The 25,649-nt window shown below is 39.2% G+C and overlaps 2 protein-coding genes and 1 pseudogene across 2 annotated transcripts in view; 2 read left to right on the plus strand and 1 right to left on the minus strand.

Moving 5' to 3' along the window:
• Positions 1-381: 381 nt before the first annotated feature.
• ORC6 (origin recognition complex subunit 6) lies at positions 382-9,203 on the plus strand. The gene is made up of 7 exons (XM_068993323.1): positions 382-477; positions 1,692-1,821; positions 3,694-3,857; positions 4,074-4,163; positions 5,371-5,483; positions 6,542-6,610; positions 8,905-9,203. Exons 1-7 carry the CDS (start codon positions 413-415, stop codon positions 9,030-9,032), a joined length of 759 nt encoding a protein of 252 aa, XP_068849424.1. The 5' UTR covers positions 382-412; the 3' UTR covers positions 9,033-9,203.
• Positions 9,204-12,790: 3,587 nt separating this feature from the next.
• Positions 12,791-20,601, plus strand: LOC138095794 (histone-lysine N-methyltransferase SETMAR-like; annotated as a pseudogene).
• Positions 20,602-24,230: 3,629 nt separating this feature from the next.
• The window catches only part of MYLK3 (myosin light chain kinase 3), a 43,808-nt gene continuing 42,389 nt past the window's right edge, over positions 24,231-25,649 (minus strand). The window contains exons 12-13 of the mRNA XM_068992272.1: positions 25,420-25,552; positions 24,231-24,290 (exon numbers count right to left, since the gene is read on the minus strand). Of these exons, the coding sequence (XP_068848373.1) occupies positions 24,231-24,290; positions 25,420-25,552 (193 nt within the window). The remainder of the gene's footprint in view (positions 24,291-25,419; positions 25,553-25,649) is intronic.

Consider the following 25,649-nt stretch of genomic DNA (forward strand, 5'->3'; position numbering starts at 1 on the left):
CCCCAACTCCCGCGTATTTATTGGTCCCTGTCACTTCACGGTGGACTGACGGACCTAGGCGCCAGCCAATCTCTCCACGATGTGTGAGAGGGCGGGGCAGTGCGGAGTACCGGGGAAGCTCTCGGCGGCAGGAAGGGGCAGCCGGAGAGAAAGGCAATATTAGAGTCTCTCTAGAAGGGAGGAATGGAGTGAGTGGAGCCACCCCGGCACATTCAGTTTTTGCCTTGACGTGTGTACTCGCAGCGCGCACGCGCAGAAGGATGGCCAGGATTGGTTTGCGGGGCAGTCGGAATTCTAGTCCTAACCAATCCAGGTGCCGCGAGAGGGGGCGGCCCAGCCTTAATTGGCTAGCGCAGCATCTGTGCGCGGGTTTCGTCTGGTCTCAGCTGTGGGTGTCGTCCTAGTCCGCGCCATGGAGTCTGGTCTGATCAGGCGTTTAGCCCCGCGCCTGGGCATCGCCGAGCCGGAGGTGCTGAGGTGAGTCCGGCTGCGCACGCCCCAGTAGCCCTGCGCCCTCCTCAAATGGGGCCCCATGCTTTTCCCGCACAAAGGCAGGATTTAGGCTCTACATCAAGAAAATCCTACCGGCAATAGGCTCTGTGAGCTGGCCGGAGGGGCGAGCGGCCCCTGGGACCAGCTAGCATTGTGAGATGCACGGTGGTGGGAAAGGGAGAGAGGCGGAGAACTTGGGTCGTTTCCCTGAAACTTACTGAGAGTGCGTTTACGGCAGAGGCAGACGGGATACAGAACCCAAGGAGGGCAGTGTCTGGTGGTCACGACATGCAGTAAACGAAATAGGATTGGTGTGCGGAGCCGCGGCCTGTGCCTGCTTTTAATTTAAACAAACAAACAAAAAAACTTTCCAGAAAGCCTCGGAGGGGTTGCTGTTTGCCCTGAGACTCGATTGATAGAAGCTGCCAGCCACGGGAAGATGTGGGAAGAGGGCCCAAGCTGGCACAGCAAACTGTACAAAAGCCCGGAGATGGGAAGGGCCTTTGCAAGATCCAGGGTTAGAAATAAAGTATTTCTAAATACTTTAAACTGTGGAGTGCAGGACTTAACTCTGGAGGGCAGGGCTAGGCCAGGTGCCTGGGCTGTGGATTAGTTGAGGGAAGGGAAGGAGCACTTCTTAAAAGACAGGAAGTATGGCCTTCTGCACTCTTAATCATTTAGAACAGTGGTTCTGAAAGTGTAGTCCCTGGACCAGCAGCATCAATATTTCCTTGTCACTTGGTAGAAATGCACATTCTTGGGCCCCATTCTAGGCCTACCGATCAGAAACTTGGGGCTTGTTTTCACACGCTCCAAGGTGACTGTCATAGAAATTAAGTTTGAGAACTACTGATTTAAAGGAAGGAGGAACCCTGGTTTCACCTGCCTGCCTCTGTCTGCCATAGTTCATGCTTGTTCCAGTAATGGAAGGCTGAAAGAAGGGTTGGCCTTTTTTGAAGGATTTCAAGAACTTAATTCTTCCTGAAAGGATTGGAGCACAGTGATGTTCGGAGTCAGGGGGTTTGTTCTGTCTTGTAGAACCCTGTCCTCTCTCAAAGGATGTGAGTTTCATTCCCAGCCCCAAAAAACGTGCATAAGAGTTAGGGTCAGAATGAAGTCCACCAGGCTGAATTTATTGCTTACCAAAGTATTGGGCAAACTTCTGAAAAAGAAAGAGTTTTAGTGAATGTGTTGCACAGGAAAGCGGAGGAGTACTTGCGACTGTCCCATGTGAAGTGTGCTGGCCTGTCTGCACGAACCACAGAAACCAGCAATGCAGTCATGTGCCTGGACCTTGCAGCTTCCTGCATGAAGTGCCCCTTGGACAGGGTAAGTAGGTCCCACTGAATGTCTGAATACTCTGGTGTGACACTGAAGTTTAATCATATGTTTTCATCTCTGGTTGTACTAGCCCCTGTTACAGCTCTGTTTTAGAATTTTCATCTAGAATATGTAGAATATGTTACTCTAGATGAAGTTTAGAACCATTGTGTCCAGTTGGAGAAAAAAGCTTTTTTGCAATGATCTCTTTACTCTTTACTACGTACTTTCCCTGAGCACTTCTTTCCTTATACAAAGGCATCTATCAAACTGCCACTAGCATCATCCTCCTAAATCACATACTTTAAAACCATTGTATTATTTTTCTTCCAATGTCACAGTGATTGAGAGCCAAGCTATGGCAAGACTCACATGTTGAGACCAGATCTCAGCACCACCAGTTACTAGTTCTGTGAGTCTCTTGTTTCCTCATCTATCAAGTGGGGTAAGAGGTATCCATTTGGAGAAGGCTCTTGAGAGTCCCTTGGACTGCAAGGAGATCCAACCAGTCCATTCTGAAGGAGATCAGCCCTGGGATTTCTTTGGAAGGAATGATGCTAAAGCTGAAGCTCCAGTACTTTGGCCACCTCATGCGAAGAGCTGACTCATTGGAGAAGACTTTGATGCTGGGAGGGATTGAGGGCAGGAGGAGAAGGGGACGACAGAGGATGAGATGGCTGGATGCATCACTGACTCGATGGATGTGAATCTGAGTGAACTCCGGGAGTTGGTGATGGACAGGGAGGCCTGGCATGCTGTGATTCATGGGGTCGCAAAGAGTCGGGCACGACTGAGCGACTGAACTGAACTGATTTCACTGGATAATTGTAAGGAAGAAACAATGTACTATATGTAGCACTCTTAACACAGTGCCTATCACACATATATGCTACACTGATAAAATGGTGGCATCGTAAACACCATTGACTTCCAATGGGTTGGCTCCCCATTACCATCAAACTCTCCAGCCTCTCTTGATCCCTGCTAACCTCAAGCTACAGTATTCACTTAAGAGGCCATGCACCTTAATGACTGACTTTGTAAATGCACTGCCTTTTTTTTTTAAAACCTGGGATGCTCTTCTAGCAAGCTCCTGTTTGTCTTAAAATGACCTCACTTTGCTGTCACATCCTTTATTAAGCTTTTCTTCCCCAGGCAGAGTTGGTGTCCCTCAGTCGTTGTCCCTCCTGTCTCTCTCCCAGTCTCCGTCTCCTGTCCCTTTTGCACACACTCGCCCTCCTCACGCCACTCCCACTACTTCCCTCCTTCGTTTTTCCAATGGATTACAAATTGGCACCTTTGTTAAAATAAGTAACCATATATATATCGTCTCTGTTTTTTAATTCGTGGACTTCTCATGTGGCACTAGTGGTAAAGAATCCACCTGCCAGTGCAGGACACACAAGAGACACGTGTTCTCTCCCTGGGTTGGAAAGATTCCCTGGAGTAGAAAATGGTACCCTAGTCCAGTATTCTTGCCTGGAAAATTACATGGGCAGAGGAACCTGGCAGTCCATGGGCCTGGCTACAGTCCATGGGACCTCAAAGAGTCAGACACAACTGAGCGTGCACACACGCACGCGTGTGCACACACATGCATTTTTTAGTTCACAGCTCGGCATTGGTAGTGTTATGTTGTATTTTAAATTATCTGCACACACATGTGACATGACTGCCTTTCTATAGGTATGAGCTATTGCAAGCAGTAGTTAACTTGTCTGACATGGTTACTGATTTTGAGTAAATGAAGCTAAACCTTTAGGTAGAGTGACTTGCCACAGAAATAATTAATTTTGAAAAGTTGACTTATTAAACAAGTGTTAAATGTACTAATATAGAGCACTTATGATTTTTATGATTCATTTCTTTTTCCTTTCAAAGGCTTACTTAATTAAACTTTCTGGCTTGAACAAGAAGATGTATCAGAGTTGTCTTAAATCGTTTGAGTGTTTATTGGGCCTGAACTCAAATATTGGAATAAGAGACTTAGCAGTACAGTTTAGCTGCACAGAAGCAGTGAACTTGGCTTCAAAGATACTGCAAAGGTATGAGGCATATAATTAAAACTCAGTACTGATACGTAAATTGAAAGTATCCAATGTCCTGGTAATTTTCAGTTTAAAAAATAATTAACATGCTGAAGTGACAGAATGTATTTTTTTTACATTTAAAGTGACACATTTATGAGTTTGTATTTGCATTTTCAGTCCCTCTGAAACAATATTTTCTAACAAATAACTGTGAACACTGCTTTTACTCAGCTATGAGTCCAGTCTTCCACAAACACAGCAGGTGGATCTTGACTTATCCAGGCCGCTTTTCACCACTGCTGCCCTGCTTTCAGCTTGCAAGTAAGTGTTCCTTTTACCATTCAGTAAAGTCTATAATTTATAAATAAATTTCTCATTCCCAAAGAATGCTTCTAATTTAGTTGATTTCAACTGAAAGCATATTTTCCTAAATAACAATAGTGGCCAAGTGACCTGAGTCTCAGTTTATCCCACAACAGATCTGGCAGCTAGGAATTAGTGTTGCCTGAAGGCTACTTGCCAATATATAAGCTGGGTAATCTGATTTCAGAGTCTGCCCTTTTTAAATCATGAAATCTGTCATTAAAATAGCATTTAGTTGTGATTTTCCAGTCATATTTTTGAATTGTTGATTACAACTCTTTTTCAAGTAATTTATAAAACAGTTCAATAATAAATTCTTAATTTGAATCTTTGGGGTTATCTATATGTATACTGACTGAAATGTTACCCTGGAAATATTGGTAATTGCTGTCTTCATCTAAAGTTGTCTTTTGTTTTATCTTGCTAGAAAACTCCTCAGAAAACAAAATTAGTTGGCTGTTAGACAATGGGTTTTTTACTACCTAACCACTAATTTTGATGTGTTTGGCTCCATTAGCTACTGTTAGTGATTAACTGGCCTTAATAGAAAATGCCCTTTAATTCAGTACAACTATATGGAAGGAACATGGCTATTATAGAAAACAATATGGACAGATTTACTTTTGAAACCAAGTTTCACTGAGCAAAAAAAGATTCAAATAGGTCTGTTATCTGAAATAAGAAGCTCACTTTGTATTTTTCATTAGTGGTTGTTGTGAATTGTTATTAGGGAGGAAGTTTTTGGAGGTGAGAGTGGTTTATATTCCTGTAGTAGCATAAATATAAGCATCTTGTGTTAAAGTGAATTAAATATTTTAACATGCTGTAATTGCCACTCAGCAAATTAGTTAATATCTGAGATTTACTAGAAAGAGTTCTATAAGGCATGAAGCGCTACAGTAGATGTCTTTCATGTGTCCTGTTTGGTACATAACAGATAACGTGTATATTTTAATTCTCGCAGTACAATGAATAACTAAATAGCTTTAAAAGGTAAGTTTACATGATTTTTAGCTAATGATATATGTGTGAAGTAAAGGGAAAATTAAACAGATGGGAGCTCTTCATAAAGCCTGAGTGGAAAGGAAATAAGTTGATAACTGGTTGGCCAAAAAAGATAACGGTACTGATCTTAAGAACAGCAATTTATCAAATTCTTTTGTAGGATTCTAAAGCTAAAGGTGGACAGAAATAAAATGGCAGCCACATCTGGAGTAAAAAAGGCCATATTTGATCGACTCTGTAAACAGTTAGAAAAGATTGGGCAGCAGATCGACAGTGAGTAATTTATTCCATGTTTCAGGAATGTGTCACTTGAAAATGTAAACCTGCTGGTAAAAGTTAAATATTTTCAAACCTGCAAACTAGCTCCTTTCTGTTTACTATCAGTTCAGTTCAGTCGCTCAGTTGTGTCCAACTCTTTGCGACCTCATGAATCGCAGCACGCCAGGCCTCCCTGTCCATCACCAACTCCCAGAGTTCACTCAAACTCACGTCCGTTGAGTCAGTGATGCCATCCAGCCATCTTATCCTCTGTCATCCCCTTTTCCTCTTGCCCCCAATCCCTCCCAGCATCAGAGTGTTTTCCAATGAGTCAACTCTTCGCATGAGGTGGCCAAAGTACAGGAGTTTCAGCTTTAGCATCATTCCTTCCAAAGAACACCCAGGGCTGATCTCCTTCAGAATGGACTGGTTGGATCTCCTTGCAGTCCAAGGGACTCTCAGGAGTATTCTCCAACACCACAGTTCAAAAGCATCAATTCTTCGTCACTTAGTTTTCTTCATAGTCCAACTCTCACATCCATACATGACCACTGGAAAAACCATAGCCTTGACTAGCCGGACCTTTGTTGGCAAAGTAATGTCTCTGCTTTTCAATATGCTATCTAGGTTGGTCATAACTTTTCTCCCAAGGAGTAAGCGTCAAACTTGCAGACTAGCTCCTTTCTATTTACTATAGATGAGATCAATTTTTAGTAAGAAAATTACTGTTTATTTTCAGTAGCAAAATTACTGTTTGTTTTCAAATAAATAGCTTAATAGCTGTTTATTTAGCTTAATAACTAAAAACAACAATAAATGCTATAATTCCATAAATTCATGCCTAGAGAGTAGATTCTCCCTTTCGAAATCTGACAAGAAAAGCCAAAGAAAAGATAGCAAGATAATTCCCCTTCTCCTTATCCTAGTATTTGGCCATTTGCGATATCTAATTTTTATTTCTGAGCCAAAATATACCCCAAAACTGAAATTAAAAATTGGAGAAAAATGAACTCAGATGATATATATATATATATATATATATATATATATATATTTTTTTTTCCCCCCTAAAGGAGAACCTGGAGATTCAGCTACTCCACCACAGAAGAAAAAGAAGACAGTGATTGAACCTTCAGCAAAGGGTGAGGCGTGTTAATACTAGACGAAAATCGGAATTTGTACAACAGGATTAGTGTGCGATGGATTTAATGCAGTGAATAGCCCTTTGCTGCTGTAGCAGCTTGCCTTAACAAGAGTCAGATTCTACATTTGTAGCAAGATGGATGGACCTAGAAATTATCATACTAAACAAAATAAGTCAGACAAATACCAATGATATGTCCTTTATAGATGGAGTCTAAAATATGACACAAACGAATTTATTCATGAAACAGACAGACTTGCAGACACAGAGAACAGACTTGTGGTTGCCAAGGGGAAAGGGGTGCAGGAGAGGGTTGGATTGGGAGTTTGTGACTATCAGATGCAAACTATATATAAAGGATGGATAAACAACAAGGTCCTAATGTATAGCAGGTATAGTAGGGAACTATGTTCAGTGTCCTGTGATAAGCCATAATGGAAGAGAATATGGAAAAGTGTATATATATATATGTGTGTGTGTGTGTGTAACTGAATCACTTCGTTGTACACCAGAAACTATCACAACATTGTAAATCAACTATACTTCATTTAAAAACAGAGTCAGATTTTAGCTAAATCCTGTCAGTTAATCATTGATAATACCAGTTTTTCAAGCAGTAGTTTACACAAGTACTGTGTAATTAAGAATATATCTGATGGGCCAATAAACACATGAAAAGATGCTCAATATCACTAACTATTAGAAGAAAGAAAGTGTTAGTTGCTCGGTTGTGTCCAACTCTGTTTGACCCCCTGGACTGTAGCCCACCAGTCTCCTCTGTCCATGGGATTCTCCAGGTAAGAGTACTGAAGTGAGCGGCCATTTCCTCCTCCAGGGGATCTTCCCAACCCAGGGATGAAGCCGGGTCTCCCACATTGTAGGCAGATTCTTTACCATCTGAGCCACCAGGGAATCAAAACTTCAATGAGGTATCACCTCCTACTAGGCAGGATGGCCATCATCAAAAAATCTACAGATAATAAATGGTAGCGTGGGTGTGGAGAAAAGGGAATCCTTCTACACTGTTGGTGGGGCTGTAAACTGATACAGCCATTATGGAGAATAGTATGGTGATTCCTTAAAAAGCCATGAATAAATCTACCATATGACCCAGCAGCCCCACTATTGGGCATATACTCCTCTGAGAAAACCATAATTGAATGAGGCACATGTACCCCAGTGTTGATAGGAGCATTGTTTACAATAGCTAGGACATGGAAGCAACTTAGATGTCCATCGACAGATGAATAAAGATGTGGTGTGTGTGTATATATATACACACACACATAAATGCAATGGAATATTACTCAGCCATGAAAAAGTACACATTTGAGTCACTTGTGAGGTGGATGAACCTATAGCCTGTTATACAGAGTGAACTAAGTCAGAGGAAAACAAATAGAGTATCAGGTGAGTCACTCAGTCGTGTCTGACTCTTTGCAACCCCATGGACTGCAGCACATCAGGCTTCCCTGTCCATCACCAACTCCTGGCGCTTACTCAAACTCAAGTCCATCGAGTTGGTGATGTCATTTTAAAGCATATATATGGAATCTAGAAATATGATTGATGAGCCTTGCAGGGAAGGATTGGAGACACAGATGTAGAGGACATAGTCAGGGAGGGAGAGAGTAGGACGAGCGGAGAAAGTAACATCAACATATGTACACTATCAGGTGTAAGATGGATAGCTGGAAAGAAGTTGCTGTGTAGCCCAGGAAGCTCAGTCTGGTGTTCTGTGATGACCTGGAGGGATGGGATAGGGGGAGGGGAGGGAGGCTAGGGAAGGGAGGGAATGTATGTATAATTATGACTGATTTGCATTGTTGTATGGCAGAAATCAACACAACACTGTAAAAAGTTTTTTCTTAATATTTAAATTTTAAAAAATAGAAGAAAAATAATACATCTGAAGACAAACTGTTTAGGTTCAAATCCTGCTTTATCACCTACTGGCTCTGTGAACCTCAATTTCCTAATCTATAAAATATGATTAATGTTAGCACCTATTTCATAGAATTGTGGTGAAGACTGAATGAGATAATACAATTAAAGTGCTTGGTTCAAGGCTTGATAAATGTTAACTTATCATCAAGAAGTCTTGAAGTGCTTGGAGTATAAGGGAGAGTGAAAAACTGATGTGTTAACTTCTGTTTCCATTTTTCATTTTAGTATCTTATTCCCTGTTACCTTAATTAAGATGGACATTTTAAAGTAAATAAGCTCGTTTCTTTCTTACTCATTTATAACATAAGGAGTTTGAAACATTCAAAAAAACTTTTTCTCTCGTAGAAATAGAGAATGTAGTAGAGACCCTACATAAACCGCAAAAAGGTGAAGATCTGACGCAAGATTATGAAGAATGGAAAAGGAACATTTTGGAAAATGCTGCCAGAGCACAGAAGGCTGCAACACAGTGATTTCAGCTTCCAGACTAACTTGTACTGCAAACCAGCAGTGCACCTGCCACCTCAAGGAAAATGTGAGGACTTTGGAAATTTGTGTAAATTTTTAAAACAAAGATCCTATTCTTAACAGCAAAGAAGCCAGCCTTGGGGCTCAGCAGGATGGCTCTGATAATGGGCAGCAAATTCATTAGATCAACCACAGTGCCTGGTTGTCTCAGCCTTGGCTCCCCACAGGTCTGCACTCTGCAAAATGTAATTGAAGCCATTTTGCATTTTTGTTTTGTTTAAAGCAAAAGACAGTCGTCTGCCCTATCCATAATATGAAATTCAGGCTGAATGGAGTCTAAAGATTTTACTTAAGTTTTTGTGTAAATCTCTTGGTTTGAATAAACCCATATATGGTACAATCTTAAGTTAATAAATATTATTTTTATATGCATTCAAAGTGAACGTGTTATCAGTCTGGGAGAATTCTTGTGATGCCAAAAGCTGTCTTCTCTAACGGGAAAAAAGACTCAGCCAGGTTGCTGAACTGAACCATAACTGCTCCCCAGAGCACAAACTCTTGAATCAGGCTTTCTGGGTTTAAAACCCTGCTCAGCTCTTACCACCTGTGAAGCCTTGAACAAGTTAATTAGCTTCTTTATCCTTCATCCGGTTATCCCTGTAGCCCAGATAGTAAAGAATCTGCCTGCAATGCAGGTTCGATCCCTGGGTCAGGAAGATCCCCTGGCAAAGAAAATGGTAATCCACTCCAGTATTCTTGCCTGGAGAATCCCACGGACAGAGGAGCCTGGCGGGCTATAGTCCATGGGGTCACAAAGAGCTGGTCATGGCTAAGTGACTAACACACATCCTTCATCTATAAGTAGGAATAAAAGAGATGTCTACCTCATAGTATAATTGGAGGAGTATCTGAGCCAATACTTGTAAAGCATTTAGTGCAGCTCCTGGTAAAAGTATTTAGTAAGTATTAAAATATAGAAAGAAACACTTATAGAGGTCTCACATAATTATATATTAGCATCATATTAAAAAATTAAGAAACAAACCAAGGTGTAACAACATGGATGGACCTAGGGAGTGTTAAACTAAGTGAAGTAAGTCAGAGAAAGAAAAATACCATATGATCTCACATGTGGAATCTTAAAAACAAACAGAAACAGACTTGGATACAGAGAACAAAAATCGGTGGTTGCCAGAGGGGAAGGAGGGTTGAGAGAATGAGTGAAATAGATGAGGGAGATTAAAAGATACAAACTGTGTTATAAATAAGTCATGGGGATGCAATGTACAGCATGAGGAGTATGGTCAATAATGTAATCACTGTGTGATGACAAATGGTAACTGACTGGTGGTCATTTCATAATGTATAGAAATATCAAGTCACTATATTGTACACCTGAAACATATATATATATGTTGTAAATCAATTATACTTTAAAAAAGAGAGACCAAGATTTATTTTCTTTGCTATCTACATACTGAAAAATATAACCTTACTAAATACTACTCATTTTACAACTATGGAAAAGGACTGGGAAGATAAGTTGCCAGCAGTTCTAAGGCATCATGCCAGACATGATTTTAACTAAAATTAAGAACACATGATCTAAGTAAATATTTCCATGAAGAATGCAATAAAGTGATTGCATCTAAATTGTTTAAACCTATTTAGGATGGTATCAGTAATAATAGTTGTTGCTTTCTATTTCCTATAAATAAGGTATAATACCTGCTACATAGAACAGAAGTAGCTAAAAGAGTGATTTTTTTTTTCCCCAGCCCCTTTTAATTCTAAACACTTAGCAAGCTGTTGGGGTTAAAGGCCAAGATCAAATGATCCCAAAACAGGTATAATATCCCACAGCCCTGTGGTAGATGGGAATGAATGTGAGCTTTGGAACCACATGCAGTTATGTTTAAATTCTGACTTTGCCACTAATAGACTAAGGAAATTTCACAACCTTACTGAGCTTCAGTTTCCTTGGTTAAAAAATAGATATATTATCTACCTTGTGAGAATTGAAGGTAATGTTTGTAAAGTGTGTGATACTTAGAAGGCATTCACTAAATAGTACTTCTGTTATTACTTTGATCTAAAATGGGTGAGTTTTTTCCTCATTTATTTTAAGAAGGTATGTAATCTGGTTTTGGTGCCAAGATTTAGATTCTAGCTTTGCATCAAAATTAAAGCACACTCATTTAAAAAAAATAAATTGTGGTAAAATACATATGTCGTTTCCTATCTTAACAGGTAAGTCAATATAGTCAGCAATGCTGCAGTGCTTCCCCGGTGGCTCAGTGGTAAAGGATCTGCCTGCCAATGCAGGTGATAAGGTTCGATCCCCAGGTGGGGAAGATCCCCTGGAGAAGGAAATGGCAACCCCTTCCAGTATTCTTGCCTGGGAAATCCCATGGACAGAGGAGCATGTTGGGCTGCAGTCCATGGGGTCACACAAGAGTCAGATGCAATTTAGTGACTAAACAAACAGTAGTGTTTAGTACATTCACATCATGTGATCTCCAGAACTCTTCACCCCAGAAAGCTGACTCTACTCTCGAAACCCATTAACAACTCCCATTCCTCCCTCCCTCAGCCTCAGACAACCACCATTCTACCTCTGAATTTGACTAATCCAGCTAGAATCTTCATCTAAGTGGAATTATACAGTATCTTTTGGTGTGTTTTTTTCACTTAGCATACTGTCCTTGAGGTTCATCCGTATTGTGGCATATGTCAGAATTTCTTTCCTTTTTGAGGCTGGGTAATTTTCCATTGTGTGGATATACCACACTGTTTATCCATTTATCCGTCAATGAACACGTAGGTTGCTTTCACCTCTTGGCTGTTGTGAATAGTGCTGCTATAGATGTGTGTGTGTATATTTATAGTGTTTCTTGGAGACCCTGCTTTCTATTCTTTTGGGCATTTACCCAGAATGCTAGGTCATCTAATTCTATTTAAAAATTTTTGAAGAACCACCATACTGTTTTCCATGGCAACTGCATCATATTACATTCCCACCAACAGTGCGCAGGAGTTCCAATTTCTCCACATCCTTGCCAACACTTATTTTCTGCTTTTTTTTCTTTTTGGTCAGTAGCCATCCTAAATTGGTATGAGGTGGTATCTCACTGTGGTTTTGATTTGCATTCCCCTGATGACTAGCGAGCACTTTTTCATGAACTTATTGGCCACTTAGGAAAATGTCTGTTGAAATCCTTGCCTATTTTTTCTACGGATTTTTGTTGCTGTTGAGTTGTTCTTTATATAGTGTAAATATTAAGCCTCTATTTAAAAAATGATTGCAAATATTTTCTTCCATTCCTAAGGTTGCCTTTTCACTGTTAATTTCATGAGAATAAATCTTAGTACTATTTGTGACCTTTCTTATGCCTTAAAAGCAAACAATGGTAATTATTTTGATTATCTGGTAGAATAAGATAATCAAACCAAGAATAAGTTTTGGTTATTTGTTTTGTTTTCTTTTTTTTAAATTTATTTTTAATTGGAGGATAATTGCTTTACAATTTTGTGTTGGTTTCTGCCATACATCAAAATGAATCACCTTTCAACTATTAGGTTGGTGCAAAAGTAATTGCGGTTTTTTTCATTGTTGAAATTTTGCTGTTTGATATTGGAATACATTCTTAAATAAATGTGGTTATGTTACACATTATTTTAATGCACATTTCTTGCTTTATGTTTTTTTTTTTTTTTTTGCTAATGACACTACTTGCTGTTTATTTTATGTTTATTTTCAATTATGGAAATGATGTTAGACAAAAAGCAAATTTGAGCAATTTTCTTACCCGAGTTCAAAATGGGTTTTAAAGCAGTGGAGATAACTCGCAACATCAACAATGCATTTGGCCCGGGAACTGCTAAGGAACATATAGTGCAGTGGTGGTTCAAGAAATTTTGCAAAGGAGACGAGAGCCTTGAATATGAAGAGCATAGTGGCTGGCCATTGGAAGTTGACAGTCACCAATTGACAGCCATCATTGAAGCTGATCTGCTTACAACTACACAGGAAGTTGCTGAAGAATTCAACATCGACCATTCTATGGTCATTTAGCATCTAAAGCAAATTGGAAAGGTGAAAAAGCTCAATAAGTGGGTGCCTCATGAGCTAACCACAAATTAAAAAAATCATCATTTTGAACTGTTGTTTTCTCTTATTCTGTACAACAACAATGAACCATTTCTCAACTGGATTGTGGCATGCCACAAAAAGTGGATTTTATATGACATCCAGTGATGATCAGCTCAGTGGTTGGACCAAGAAGGAGCTCCAAAGCACTTTCCAAAGCCAAACTTGCACCAAAAAATGCTCATGGTCACTGATTGGTGGTCTGCTGCCAGTCTGATCCACTACAGCTTTTTGAATCCCAGCAAAACCATTACATCTGAGAAGGAGGTCGATGAGATGCACCAAAAACTGCAACGCTTGCAGCTGACATTGGTCAACAGAAAGGACTCAATTCTTCTCCACAACAGTGCCCCACCGCACATCACACAACCAACACTTTAAAAATTGAACAAGACTGAGAACAAGATGGCAGAGGAGTAGGTGGACATGAAGTACATCTCTCTCCACGGATACATCAGGAATACACCTTCATACACAGAAGTGCATGCAGACCACCAGCTGAGAGTGGACAGGAGTACCTGACCAGCGGAAAAGAATATATAGAACCACGCAAAACTCAGTAGGATGAAGGGACTAGGGGGAAAAATGGAAGTGTTAGTAGGATTGGACCTGCCCTCAGCAGGTGGGGGAACTAAAGCAGGGGTCCAATCCCCACATCGGGGCAATTGTCTGAGTCAGAAGAGAAACATTTAAGGCTGAGAGTGAAACAGTTGATCTCTGGCCACCTAAATGGAATGAGAATCATAGTCCTTGCCACAGCCACACATACCCCAGACAGGAACGCTAGTCCCCTGGAAGGTGCAGTGGCTGGGAGCTGGAGTTTATGGATTGTGGCACAATCCCAGAGCTAGGGCTACTGTTGACTGGAGAGATGGATTGAAGGGATGTGAGGGAGGAGATCATGGTGGGAAATGCCAGTGGAGGAAAGCCAGGCAGCTATGGAAGCAAGGTGATACTGCTGAGCCATGCATAGTGGGTGGAGCCATCAGCATAGCCTCTCTCTCCCCACATTCCAGCATTGGTAGCTGAACAATAGCAAGGCTGGCCCATAAATGCCTGACACTCTGAACTACAGAGTAGGACCCCAGCCAGGGGGACCCCTCTATGTGCCTGATGTGCCGAACAACAGAGAAAGACCCCAGGCAAGGGAGCCTTCTAAGTGCCTGAATGGATAGAGCTATGGAAAAAGACTGGCAAAAAGGCCTTCTGATCACCGGCTACAAGAGGCTTAAGAAAAGACTCTGATTGATAGGGCCATAACTCCTATGCTGGAGGCAGTCCACGTGCCTGCACACTTGGCGCCACCAGGGTTCCTGCAAGCCAAGCAACTGCACCACCTTCATGCTCAACTCTCACTGGGGCAGAGCTGCCAAAGGCAAAAAAAATCTTGTGTCTATGTGTGCAGGGTCGCTTCGGTCGAGTCCAACTCTCTGCGACGCTGTAGACTGTGGCCTGCCAGGCTTCCACAAACTACTACCAACCTTAGGAGGGCAGAAACCAAAAGGAAGAAAGAATTCAACCTTCTTCAAGGAAAGAATTCAACTTTCCTTGAAGCCTGGGAAAAGGAGACCTCAAACACAGTAAGTTAAAAAAAAAGAAAGAAAAGGCAGAGAAATACTACACAAATAAAGGAACAAACTATAAACACAGAAGTCCAAATAAATGAAGAGGAAATAGGCAAACTACCTGAAACAGAATTCAGAATAATAATAGTAAATAGTAAAGATGATGAAAAACCTTGAAAACAAAAATGGAGAAAATGCAAGAATCAATGAACAAAGACCTGGAAAAATTAAAGAATAAACATACAGAGACAAGCAACACAATTACTGAAATTAAAAATACTCTAGAAGGGATCAATAGCAGAATATCTGAAGCAGAAGAACGAATCAGTGAGCTGAAAGATAAAATGGAAGATAAAGAAGAAGATAACTTCTGCAGGGCAGAATAAAGTAAAAAGAATGAAAAAAAACAAGGATAGCCTCAGAGACCTCTGGGACAATATCAAATACACCAACATTTGCATTATAGGGGTCCCAGAAATCCCATGGATGGAGGAGCCTGGTAGGCTGTGGTCCATGGGGTCGCTAAGAGAGTGACTTCACTTTCACTTTCATGCATTGGAGAAGGAAATAGCAACCCACTCCAGTGTTCTTGCCTGGAGAATCCCAGGGGCAGGGGGAGTCTGGTGGGCTGATGTCTATGGGGTCGCACAGAGTCAGACATGACTGAAGTGACTTAGCAGCAGAAGAAGAAGAGAAAAAGAAAAGGTATGAGAAAATTTTTGAAGAGAGTATGGTTAAAAATTTCCCCAACATGGAAAAGAAAATAATCAAGTCCAAGAGGCACAAAGAGTCCCATATAGGATAAACCCATGGAGAAACACACCAAGACACTTACTGATCAAACAAAGACCAAACACAAAGAAAGCATATTAAAAGCAGCAAGAAAGAAGCAAAGAGTAACATACAAGGGAAACTCTATATGCTTAACAGCTGATCTTTTAGCAGAAACTCTGCAGGCCAGGAGGGAATGGCAGGATATATTTAAAATACTTAAAGGGAAAAATCTACAACCAAGATTACTGTACCTGGCAAGGATCTCATTTAAAATTGATGCAGAAATAAAAAGCTTTTCAGACAAGCAAAAGTTAAGAGAATTCAAACCAAACCAACTTTACAACAAATGTTAAAGGGACTTATATAGTCAAGAAATACAAGAGAAGAAAAAACATCTACAGAAGCACCCCCAAACAATTAAGAAAATGGCAACATGAACATATATATCAATAATTACTTTAAATGTAAATGGATTAAATGCTTCAACCAAAAGATGCAAGCTGGCTGAATAGATACAGAAACAAGACCCATTTATATGTGCTGTCCACAAGAAACCCACTTCAGACCTAAAGACACATATAGACTGAAAATGAGAGGATGGAAAATATATTCCATGCAAATGGGAAGCAAAAGAAAGCTGGAGGAGTAATCTTCATATCAGACAAAATACACCTTAAAGAAGATTACAAGAGATAAGGAAGGACACTACATAATGATCAAGGGATCAATCCAAGAGGAAGCCATAACAATTGTAAATATCGATGTGCACCCACCATAGGAGCACCTCAATACATAAGACAAACACTAACAGACATAAAAGGAGAAACTGACAGTAACACAGGAAGAGTAGAAGACTTTAACACCCTATGCACACCAATGGACAGATCATCAAAACAGAAAATTAATAAGGAAACACAAGTCTTAAATGATACATTAGATGAGCTGGATCTCATTGACATCTTCAGGACATTCCATCCAAATGCAGAAGAGTACACATTCTTCTCAAGTGCACATGGAACATTCTCCAGGAGAGACCACATCTTGGGTCACAAATCAAACCTCAGTAAATTTAAGAAAATTGAAATTGTATCAGGCATCTTCCCCAACCACAATGCTATGAGACTAGATATCAATTACAAGCAAAAAACTGCATGAAACACAAACACATGGAGATTAAACAACACGTTTCTAAATAACCAACAGGTTACTGAAGAAATCAAAAGGGAAATTAAAAAAATTCTAGAAACAAATGACAATGAAAACACAGCAACTCAAAGCCTGTGGGATGCAGCAAAAGCAGTTCTAAGAGGGAAGTTTACAGCAATATCATTCTACCTCAAGAAACAAGAAAAACATTGAATATACAACCTAACTTCACCCCTAAAACAACTGGAAAAAGAACAAAAAAGCCCCAAAATTAATAGAGGGAAAGAAATCATAAAGATCCAAGCAGAAATAAATGAAAAAGAAATGAAAGACACAATAGTAAAGATTAATAAAACTAAAAGCTGGTTCTTTGAGAAAATAAACAAAACTGACAAACTGTTAGCCAGACCCATCAAGAAAAAAAGAGAGAAGAGTCAAATCAACAAAATTAGAAATGAATAAGAGGTTACAAGAGACAATGCAGAAATACAAAGGATTATAAGAGACTATTATGAACAACTATATGGCAATGAAATGGATAACCTGGAAGAAATGGACAGATTCTTAGAAAAGTTCAATCTTTCAAGACTGAACCAGGAAGAAATAGAAATTATGGACAACTCAGTTACAAGCACTGAAACTGAAGCTGTGATAAAAAAAATCTCCCAAAAAACAAAAGCCCAGGACCAGATAACTTCACAGGAGAATTCTATCAAACATTTAGAGAAGAGCTAATGCCTATCCTTCTAAAACTCTTTCAAAAAATTGCAGAGGAAGGACACTTCCAAATTCATTCTACGAGGTCATCATCACCCTGATACCAAAACCAGACAAAGACAACACAAAAAAAGAAAACTACAGGCCAATATCACTGATGAACATAGATGCAAAAATCCTCAATGAAATTTTAGCAAACAGAATTCAGCAACACAAAAAGTTCATACACCATGATCAAGTTGGGTTTATTCCAAGGATGCAAGGATTCTTCAATATATATAAATCAATCAATGTGATACATGTTAAATTGAAAGACAAAAATCATATGATAATAGATGCAGAAAAAGCCTTTGACAAAACTCCCAGCACCCATTTATGATTAAAACTCTTCAGAAAAAAAAAGGGCATAGAAGGAACCTACTTCAACATAGTAAAGGCCATATATGATAAACCTACAGCAAACTTTATTCTCAGTGGTGAAAAACTGAAAGCATTCCCCCTAAGATCAGGAACAAGACAAGGATGTCCACGTTCACCACTATTATTCAGCCACTTCCACCACTATAGTTCTGGAAGTCCTAGGTACAGCAATCAGAGAAGAAAAAGAAACAAAAGGAATCCAGGTCGGGAAAGAAGTAAAGCTCTCACTGTTTGCAGATGACATGATACTGTACAGAGAAAACCCTAAAGATAGTATCAGAAAATTACTAGAGCTAATCAGTGAATTTAGCAAAGTTGCAGGATACAAAATCAATACACAGAAATCACTTGCATTTCTATATACTGACAATGAAAAATCAGAGAAATCAAGGAATCAATCCCATTAATCATTGTAACAAAAAGAATTAAATGTCTAGGAATAAACTTACCTAAGGAGACAAAAAGAACTGTACATAGAAAATTATAAGACACTAATGAAAGAAATCAAAGATGACATAAACAGAGAGATATTCCACATTCTTAGGTAGGAAGAATCAATATTGTGAAAATAACTATACTACCAAATGCAATCTACAGATTCAGTGCTATCCCTGTCAAATTACCAACTGCATTTTTCACAGAACTAGAACAAAAAATTTCACAATTCATATGGAAACACAAAAGACCCCAAATAGCCAAAGTAGTCTTGGGAAAGAAGAATGGAGCTGGAGGAATCCACCTTCCTGACTTCAGATTATACTACAAAGCTAGAGTCATCAACACAGTATGGTACTGGCACAAAAACAGAAATACAGACCAATAGAACAAGATAGAAAGCCCAGGAATAAACCCATCCATGTATGGGTACCTTATTTTTGATGAAGGAGGCAAGAATATACAATAGAGCAAAGACAGCGTCTTCATAAATGGTGCTGGGAAAACTGGACAGCTACATGTAAAAGAATGAAATTAGAACACTTCCTAACACCATACACAAAGATAAACTCAAAATGGATTAAAGGTCTAAATGTAAGACCAGAAACTATAAGACTCTTAGAGGAAAACAGACAGAACACTCGATGACATAAATCAAGGCCAGATCCTCTATGACCCACCTCCTAGAGGAATGGAAATAAAAACAAAATTAAACAAGCGGGACCTGATTAAACTTAAAAGCTTTGGCACAGCAAAGGAAATTCTAAGCAAGCTGCAATGACAGCCCTCAGAATGGGAGAAAATAATAGCAAATGAAACAACTGATAAAGAATTAATTTCCAAAATATACAAGCAGCTCATACAACTCAATACCAGAAAAACAAACAACCAATCAGAAAGTGGGAAAAAGACCTAAACAGACATTTCTCCAAAAAGGACATACAGATGGCTAACAAACGCATGAAAAGATGCTCAACATCACTCATTATTAGAGAATGCAAATCAAAACCACAATGAGATATCACCTCACACAGGTAGAATGGCCATCATCAGAATGTCTACAAACATAAATGCTGGAGAGGGTGTGGAGAAGAGGGAGCACTCTTTCACTGTTGGTGGGAATGTAAATTGATACAGCCACTATGGAAGATGGTATGGAGATTCCTTAAAAAAACTAGGAATAAAATCACCATATAACCCAGCAATCCCACTCCTAGGCATATACCCTGAGGAAACCAAGATTGAAAAAGACACATGTACCCCATTGTTCATTGCAGCACTATTTACAATAGCTAGAACATGGAAGCAACCTAGATGTCCATTGACAGATGAATGGGTAAATAAGTTGTGGTACATATATACAATGGAATATTACTCAGCCATAAAAAGGAACGCATGAGTCAGTTCTGATGAGGTGGGTGAACCTAGAACCTATTATACAGAGTGAAGTAAGTCAGAAAGAGAAAGAGAAATATCATATTCTAACTCATATTTAAGGCAATGACACCCCACTTCAGTACTCTTGCCTGGAAAATCCCATGGGCGGAGGAGCCTGGTAGGCTGCAGTCCATGGGGTCGCTAAGAGTTGGACAGGACTGAGTGACTTCACTTTTACTTTTCACTTTCATGCATTGGAGAAGGAAATGGCAACCCACTCCAGTGTTCTTGTCTGGAGAATACCAGGGACGGGGGAGCCTGGTGGGCTGCCGTCTATGGGGTCACACAGAGTTGGACACGACTGAAGGGACTTAGCAGCAGCAGCAGAAAAATGGTACTGAAGAATTTATTTACAGGGCAACAGTGGAGAGACATAGAATATAGATTTATGGATATGGGGAGAGGGCAGGAGAGGGTGAGATATATGAAAAGACATGGAAACTTATATTACCATATGTAAAATACATAGCCAACGGGAATTTGCTGTATGGCTCAGGAAACTCAAACAGGGGCTCTGTACCACCCTAGAGCGGTAGGATGGGCAGGGAGATGGGAGGGAGGTTCAAAAGGGAGGGAATATTTGTATACCTATGGCTGATTCATGTTGAGGTCTGGCAGAAAACAACAAAATTCTGTAAAGCAATTATCCTTCAATAAAAAATAAATTACCTAAAAAAAATTTGAATGAATTGGTCTATGAAGTTCTGCCTCATCTGCCATATTTACCTGGCCTCTCGCCAACTAACTACCACTACTTCAAGCATCTCAACAATTTTCTGCAGGGAAAACACTTCCACAACCATCAGGAGGCAGAAAATGCTTTCCAAGAGTTTGTCGAATCCTGAAACATGCACTTCTATGGTACAGTAATAAACAAACATTTCTTGTTGGCAAAAATGTGTTGCTTGTAATGGTTCCTATTTTGATTAATAAAGATATGTTTGAGTCTAGTTAAAATGATTTAAAATTCACAATCTGAGATAGCAATTACATTTGCACCAACCTAATAGTTGTGGGGTAGGGGAATTGTATTAACATAGTCTTGTCTAAGGAGAAGGCAATGGCACCCCACTCCAGTACTCTTGCCTGGAAAATCCCAAGGACAGAGGAGGCTGGTGGGTTGCAATCCATGGGGTCGCTAAGAGTTGGACATGACTTCACTTTCACTTTTCACTTTCATGCACTGGAGAAGGAAATGGCAACCCACTCCAGTGTTCTTGCTTGGAGAATCCCAGGGATGGGGGAGTCTGGTGGGCTGCCGTCTATGGGGTCGCACAGAGTCGGACACGACTGAAGCGACTTAGCAGCAGCAGCAGCAGCAGCAGCAGTCTTGTCCAAATGCTCTCCTAGAGCTGGAATCCTTTAGTTTTTCAACACATTCATTCCCCAGCAACAGAAGCTTTCTACTTAGTGGGTTCATATATTCCAGTGCTGTTGTAAAGATTTTTGGAAGTTCATTTCTTTAACAGCTCCTCTTGGCTTATTTAACTGATTAAAAAATGCTTTATCATGAAAGTTCTCAAATGTATACAACAAATGTATGTCCCTTTACTAGAGGAAAATACACTGGTAGCCCATACTGACTACTCAAACCCAACAGTTAAGATTTTGCCACACTTGCTTCACTATATCTCCCTTTTTCCTGAAGTCATTTAATCCACATTATAAACACATTACTGTTATCATACTTCACAATATTAATACAAATAGAAATTCTGTCATCAAATATACAATTTAGAATTAAATTTCCCTAAATGTCTCTGAAATATCTTTATTGTTTATTTGCTCAAATCAGGGTCAAGACAGGGTCCACACTTGACAAGAGGTGGCTAATTTTTAATTATAAAAGCAATACATGCTTATTGTTAAAAAATTCAAATAATTCAGAAATAACGTGACAAGTAGAATTCCCTCTTTCCCCATCACCCAATTTCCACGTTCCACTGTTAAGTTTCTTGCATAACCTAGAAAATTTTAACACATATATAAACATAACTTCACAAATAGGATAATACCATATATATGTGCCATAATTTTTTCATAACAAAAATCAGTACATCAACATCTATCTTTAACAGCTACAAGGCAACTTCCTATATGTATGTGGCAAAGTTTAAATTTATACTGATAATCACATATAGGTTGTGTTCATTGGGCCATTTTGCTACAGTAAATGTCATCTTACATACACCTCTGCCCACTGGTTCAAATATGGCTGAGGGATAAATTTCTAGAAACGGAATTGCTGGGTGAAAGTGTGGGCATCACTTTTATTTGGATTGGATACATATTCATCAAGAGTGAAAAATTCTGTTTTGCCCACACCCCCACTAAATCTGATAGATAAAATGTGGGTCATGACTACCTTTCAGATTTCCTCTGCTGAGCAGTTTTCTTTCTTTTTAAAAAATTTTATTTTATATTGGATCTCTCAGAAGTTTTTAATGACTGTTTGTTCAGATTAAAAAGTCCCATTAGAAATAGTTAATACTAGCAAAGCGTCAGTCTAAAAAATTTTTGAGTTAAGTACATACCAACAACTAAAAATATCCAAAAAATTTTAAATAATATATCCAGAAAATTAAAGCTTCACATTTCAAATAAGAGAGGCTAACTTCTGCAGTAACTTTCACTTGTGTGGGTCTGGCCTAAACAAATCCCTCAGAGGGACTTTGGAGCAAAGTTGTTTCTTTAGGTAGAGAATTACAGCATATGAGGGAAAATTAAAATTTGATAACTGTTAGATTTTCCCTGGATCTGTCCTGTCATATAGAAGCCACAAACCATATGTGGCTAAATGCACTTATAATGTGGTTAATGCAACTGTAAAACTGAATTCCTAATTCCTAACTTTTATTAAATGTAAAAATACTAGAAAATATTTAAGATGCTTTGAATAACTTGAGCATGTGAATATATTTTTCCACAGTAAATTTTATGAAATCTAAATACAAATTATGTCTGATAAAAACCTAGAATCTAAACTGATGTATATTTTAAGTGTAAAATACACACCAGATTTTAGAGACTTAGTATAAAAAAAGAATATAAAATAGCTTATGAATAATTTTTTATAATGATTAGATATTGAAATGTTTGATATATTATGCTAAATAAATTATTGAAATTAATTTTACCAGATTTTTTTTAAAGAGAAGCTATCAGACATTTTAAAATTATGTATTTGACTCATATATTTCTGTTAGGCAGTGGTGTTCTAGATTAGAATAACTAACTGGGGAGACTCCATTTTTCTGGGGAGAAGATTCATAGCATTCCCCGCCAATGTGAAGTCCTGTGGAGGGGAAGAACCATACTATAGATAGAACTATAGATATCCTCTAGCTCTTTCTGAGGCTGCTTTCAAAACACCTTAAAGCATTTTACTAAGCCACTGTTACTGGCCCATGAAAGAGAGATCCAGCAGCCATCTCTTCTGATATTCACCCACTAGCCAGTCAGCTTGCAGCAGGCCGAGGTGTGCCGGTACTGAAAATCTTAGCTTCCCAACAGGCATTAGTGTTCCAGAGGAACATTATAACCAAAGAAATGCATCAGGAGGATTAATCTCTTCATCTTCTGCCCCTCTCCCCACACCCATGTCCTGTACTTAAAAAAAAAAAAAAAGTATTATGGGACAAAAAATGTGAAACTTTTGCATGGCTAATTAAAAACTAAAAGTAAAAACTGCTGACCCAAGACAGTAATGGGGAATACCATGAAAATCAAGTTAGCAGTGAGGAAATTAAAAGGAATATTTACTTTTGAATAATAAAGCATTCCTTGTTACTCATTTCATGAAGTTAGTTAAGTGACGGTTCTATCCCCATAAAGCAGGAGGAGAGCAGTTTTCATTTGATTTCTCACGATCCATCGTTTCTGTATTTCTCTCAGAAAGCTGAACACCACTGCATTCTCTTTTCACATATTTCATATCAGTTCCCAGACTTACTAGACCATAGATTCATAACTGAGAAAGACAGGTCAGTATGGAGACTGCCAGTGTCAGGACAGGGCAGAATTAGGAGAGGGCAGAGGTCTGCATGTTTTGATTCTCAAAAGGGAGTACAAGCTAAAATAAGTTTGAGGATCTCTGCCCTAAATCTACATTGCTTCACACTAGAGCAACAAATGTAGTACAAAATGTCAGCTCACTTTTGAGCAAAGCAAAATGCTAGGAATTCTTTGCACTGGAGGAGGTAACACTGACATGCCCTGTGTGATAGTCCACTGGGTTCTTTAATCAAAGTAAGCTGACTTTAAAGTTGACATATGCAAAGGAGGAGTTTTCCTACCTACTACTTAAAGCATGCCTATACTTATCACCCAAAGTAGGTACACTTGAAAAGTAACCACATCATTTCCACTCAGTGATCTTACAAACCAGAAAAAATTCTTAGGTCACTTTCTTATAGCCACTTTTCATCCACAAGGAAGGCAACAGTCATAACCTTTTTGAAACAAAATAAGTAGAAAGCCAGATTATTAAGAATCTTCAGTCATGATGTCACCACCAGTCCCAGTAATTTCTAGGCCCATGGGAGCAGCAGAGTTGAGGATTAGGGACAAGTTGGAAATTTCCTTAACCTGTTGGCAGCAGTCACCACGTAGAAGTGTTTCTTAAGCGAGGGAAAGAAAAAAAAGAGGAGGGAAGCATATTTTTAGACCAATTATTTAAAGAAGAAACAATAAAATGACTTGCTTAAATTTAGCCACTTGAGTTTGTTTAAAATTGATAACTAAAGATTCCAGCAAAACTATAGTAAAACAGTCACATGACTTTCAGGGGCATATCTGGAACAAGTTTAAAGTGAGGAAATATGTTCTCCTGCCCTTTTCATGTGAAAAATGGAGCACTCTAGAATGATATTTTTAAAATTGTAATTCACAACCCACCAGTGAGTCATGAAATCAAATTCATGGAGCATGATTAGAAAATTTTTAATGAAACCAAATATAGAGTAGAAAATATCAGAGCTCATCATACTCTGTGGAGCAAAAGTTACAGTATTTTTGTTTCACGCATGTGTGAGTATACATATACTTGTATGCTGGCTTTATTGAGGATCTAAGCCAACATCAAAATATTGGAAAGTCACTTCTCTGGGGGACAATTGTTTTTAAGATATGTTTTACATTCATGGTTCCAAAGAGTTCTGTTGTAAACAAAATTATAAAGCTTTTAAAGCCTAATAGGGCTTCCCTGGTGGCTCAAATGGTAGAGAATCTGCCTGCAATGCAGGAGACTCAAGTTCAATACCTGGGTTGGGAAGATCCTGGAGAAGGGAATGGCTACCCACTCCAGTATTCTTGCCTGGAGGATTCTATGGACAGAGGACCCTGGTGGACTACAGTCCATGAGGTCACAAACTGTCAGACAAAACTGAGTGGCTAACACTTTCACTTCTGGGCTTTCCTAGGCCCTCTTTCTGAAATGTGGAGGAATCAGCCTCAAACTACAGGCAGTTAGTTCTGATCACTTCACTGCAATGGTCATTGAGAACATATGTTCAAACTTCACGCTGTCACTTCAAGTGTTCACATAAGCATGAATTAAATGCTACCTTTATGCCAGTCATTTTTGGTCTGAGGCATTTTTTTAATCAAGGTAATAGGTTTTGACATGAAGCTTTTTTCTCCCGAAATAATCTATTTAGAATCAAAATGTAAGTAAAAAACTTATTACACTTCTTTCACAGCACATCTAAAGAAGACAAATGCTGCTTTTACTAAAAGAAAAACAGATACCTTCCATTTCCTCTGAGCCATGTATTTCTGCAGCAATAGTTGGGATTTGAGATGAACTTTCGATTTTGAAGCTTTAGCAGGCAAATTATTCAGCCACTCATGTTTCAGGCACTGTGTGGCACTCATTCTGCAGCTGTGAAATCAAACAGCAGGTGAGACTTTTAGCTGGGGTTGCCTTTTCTGGCTGTCCAAAATCTGTTCAATTGGTAGGAAGCTGAGTCAGTGGAAGA

Source organism: Capricornis sumatraensis, chromosome 20 (genome assembly GCF_032405125.1).
Source record: "Capricornis sumatraensis isolate serow.1 chromosome 20, serow.2, whole genome shotgun sequence".
NCBI lineage: Eukaryota > Metazoa > Chordata > Mammalia > Artiodactyla > Bovidae > Capricornis > Capricornis sumatraensis.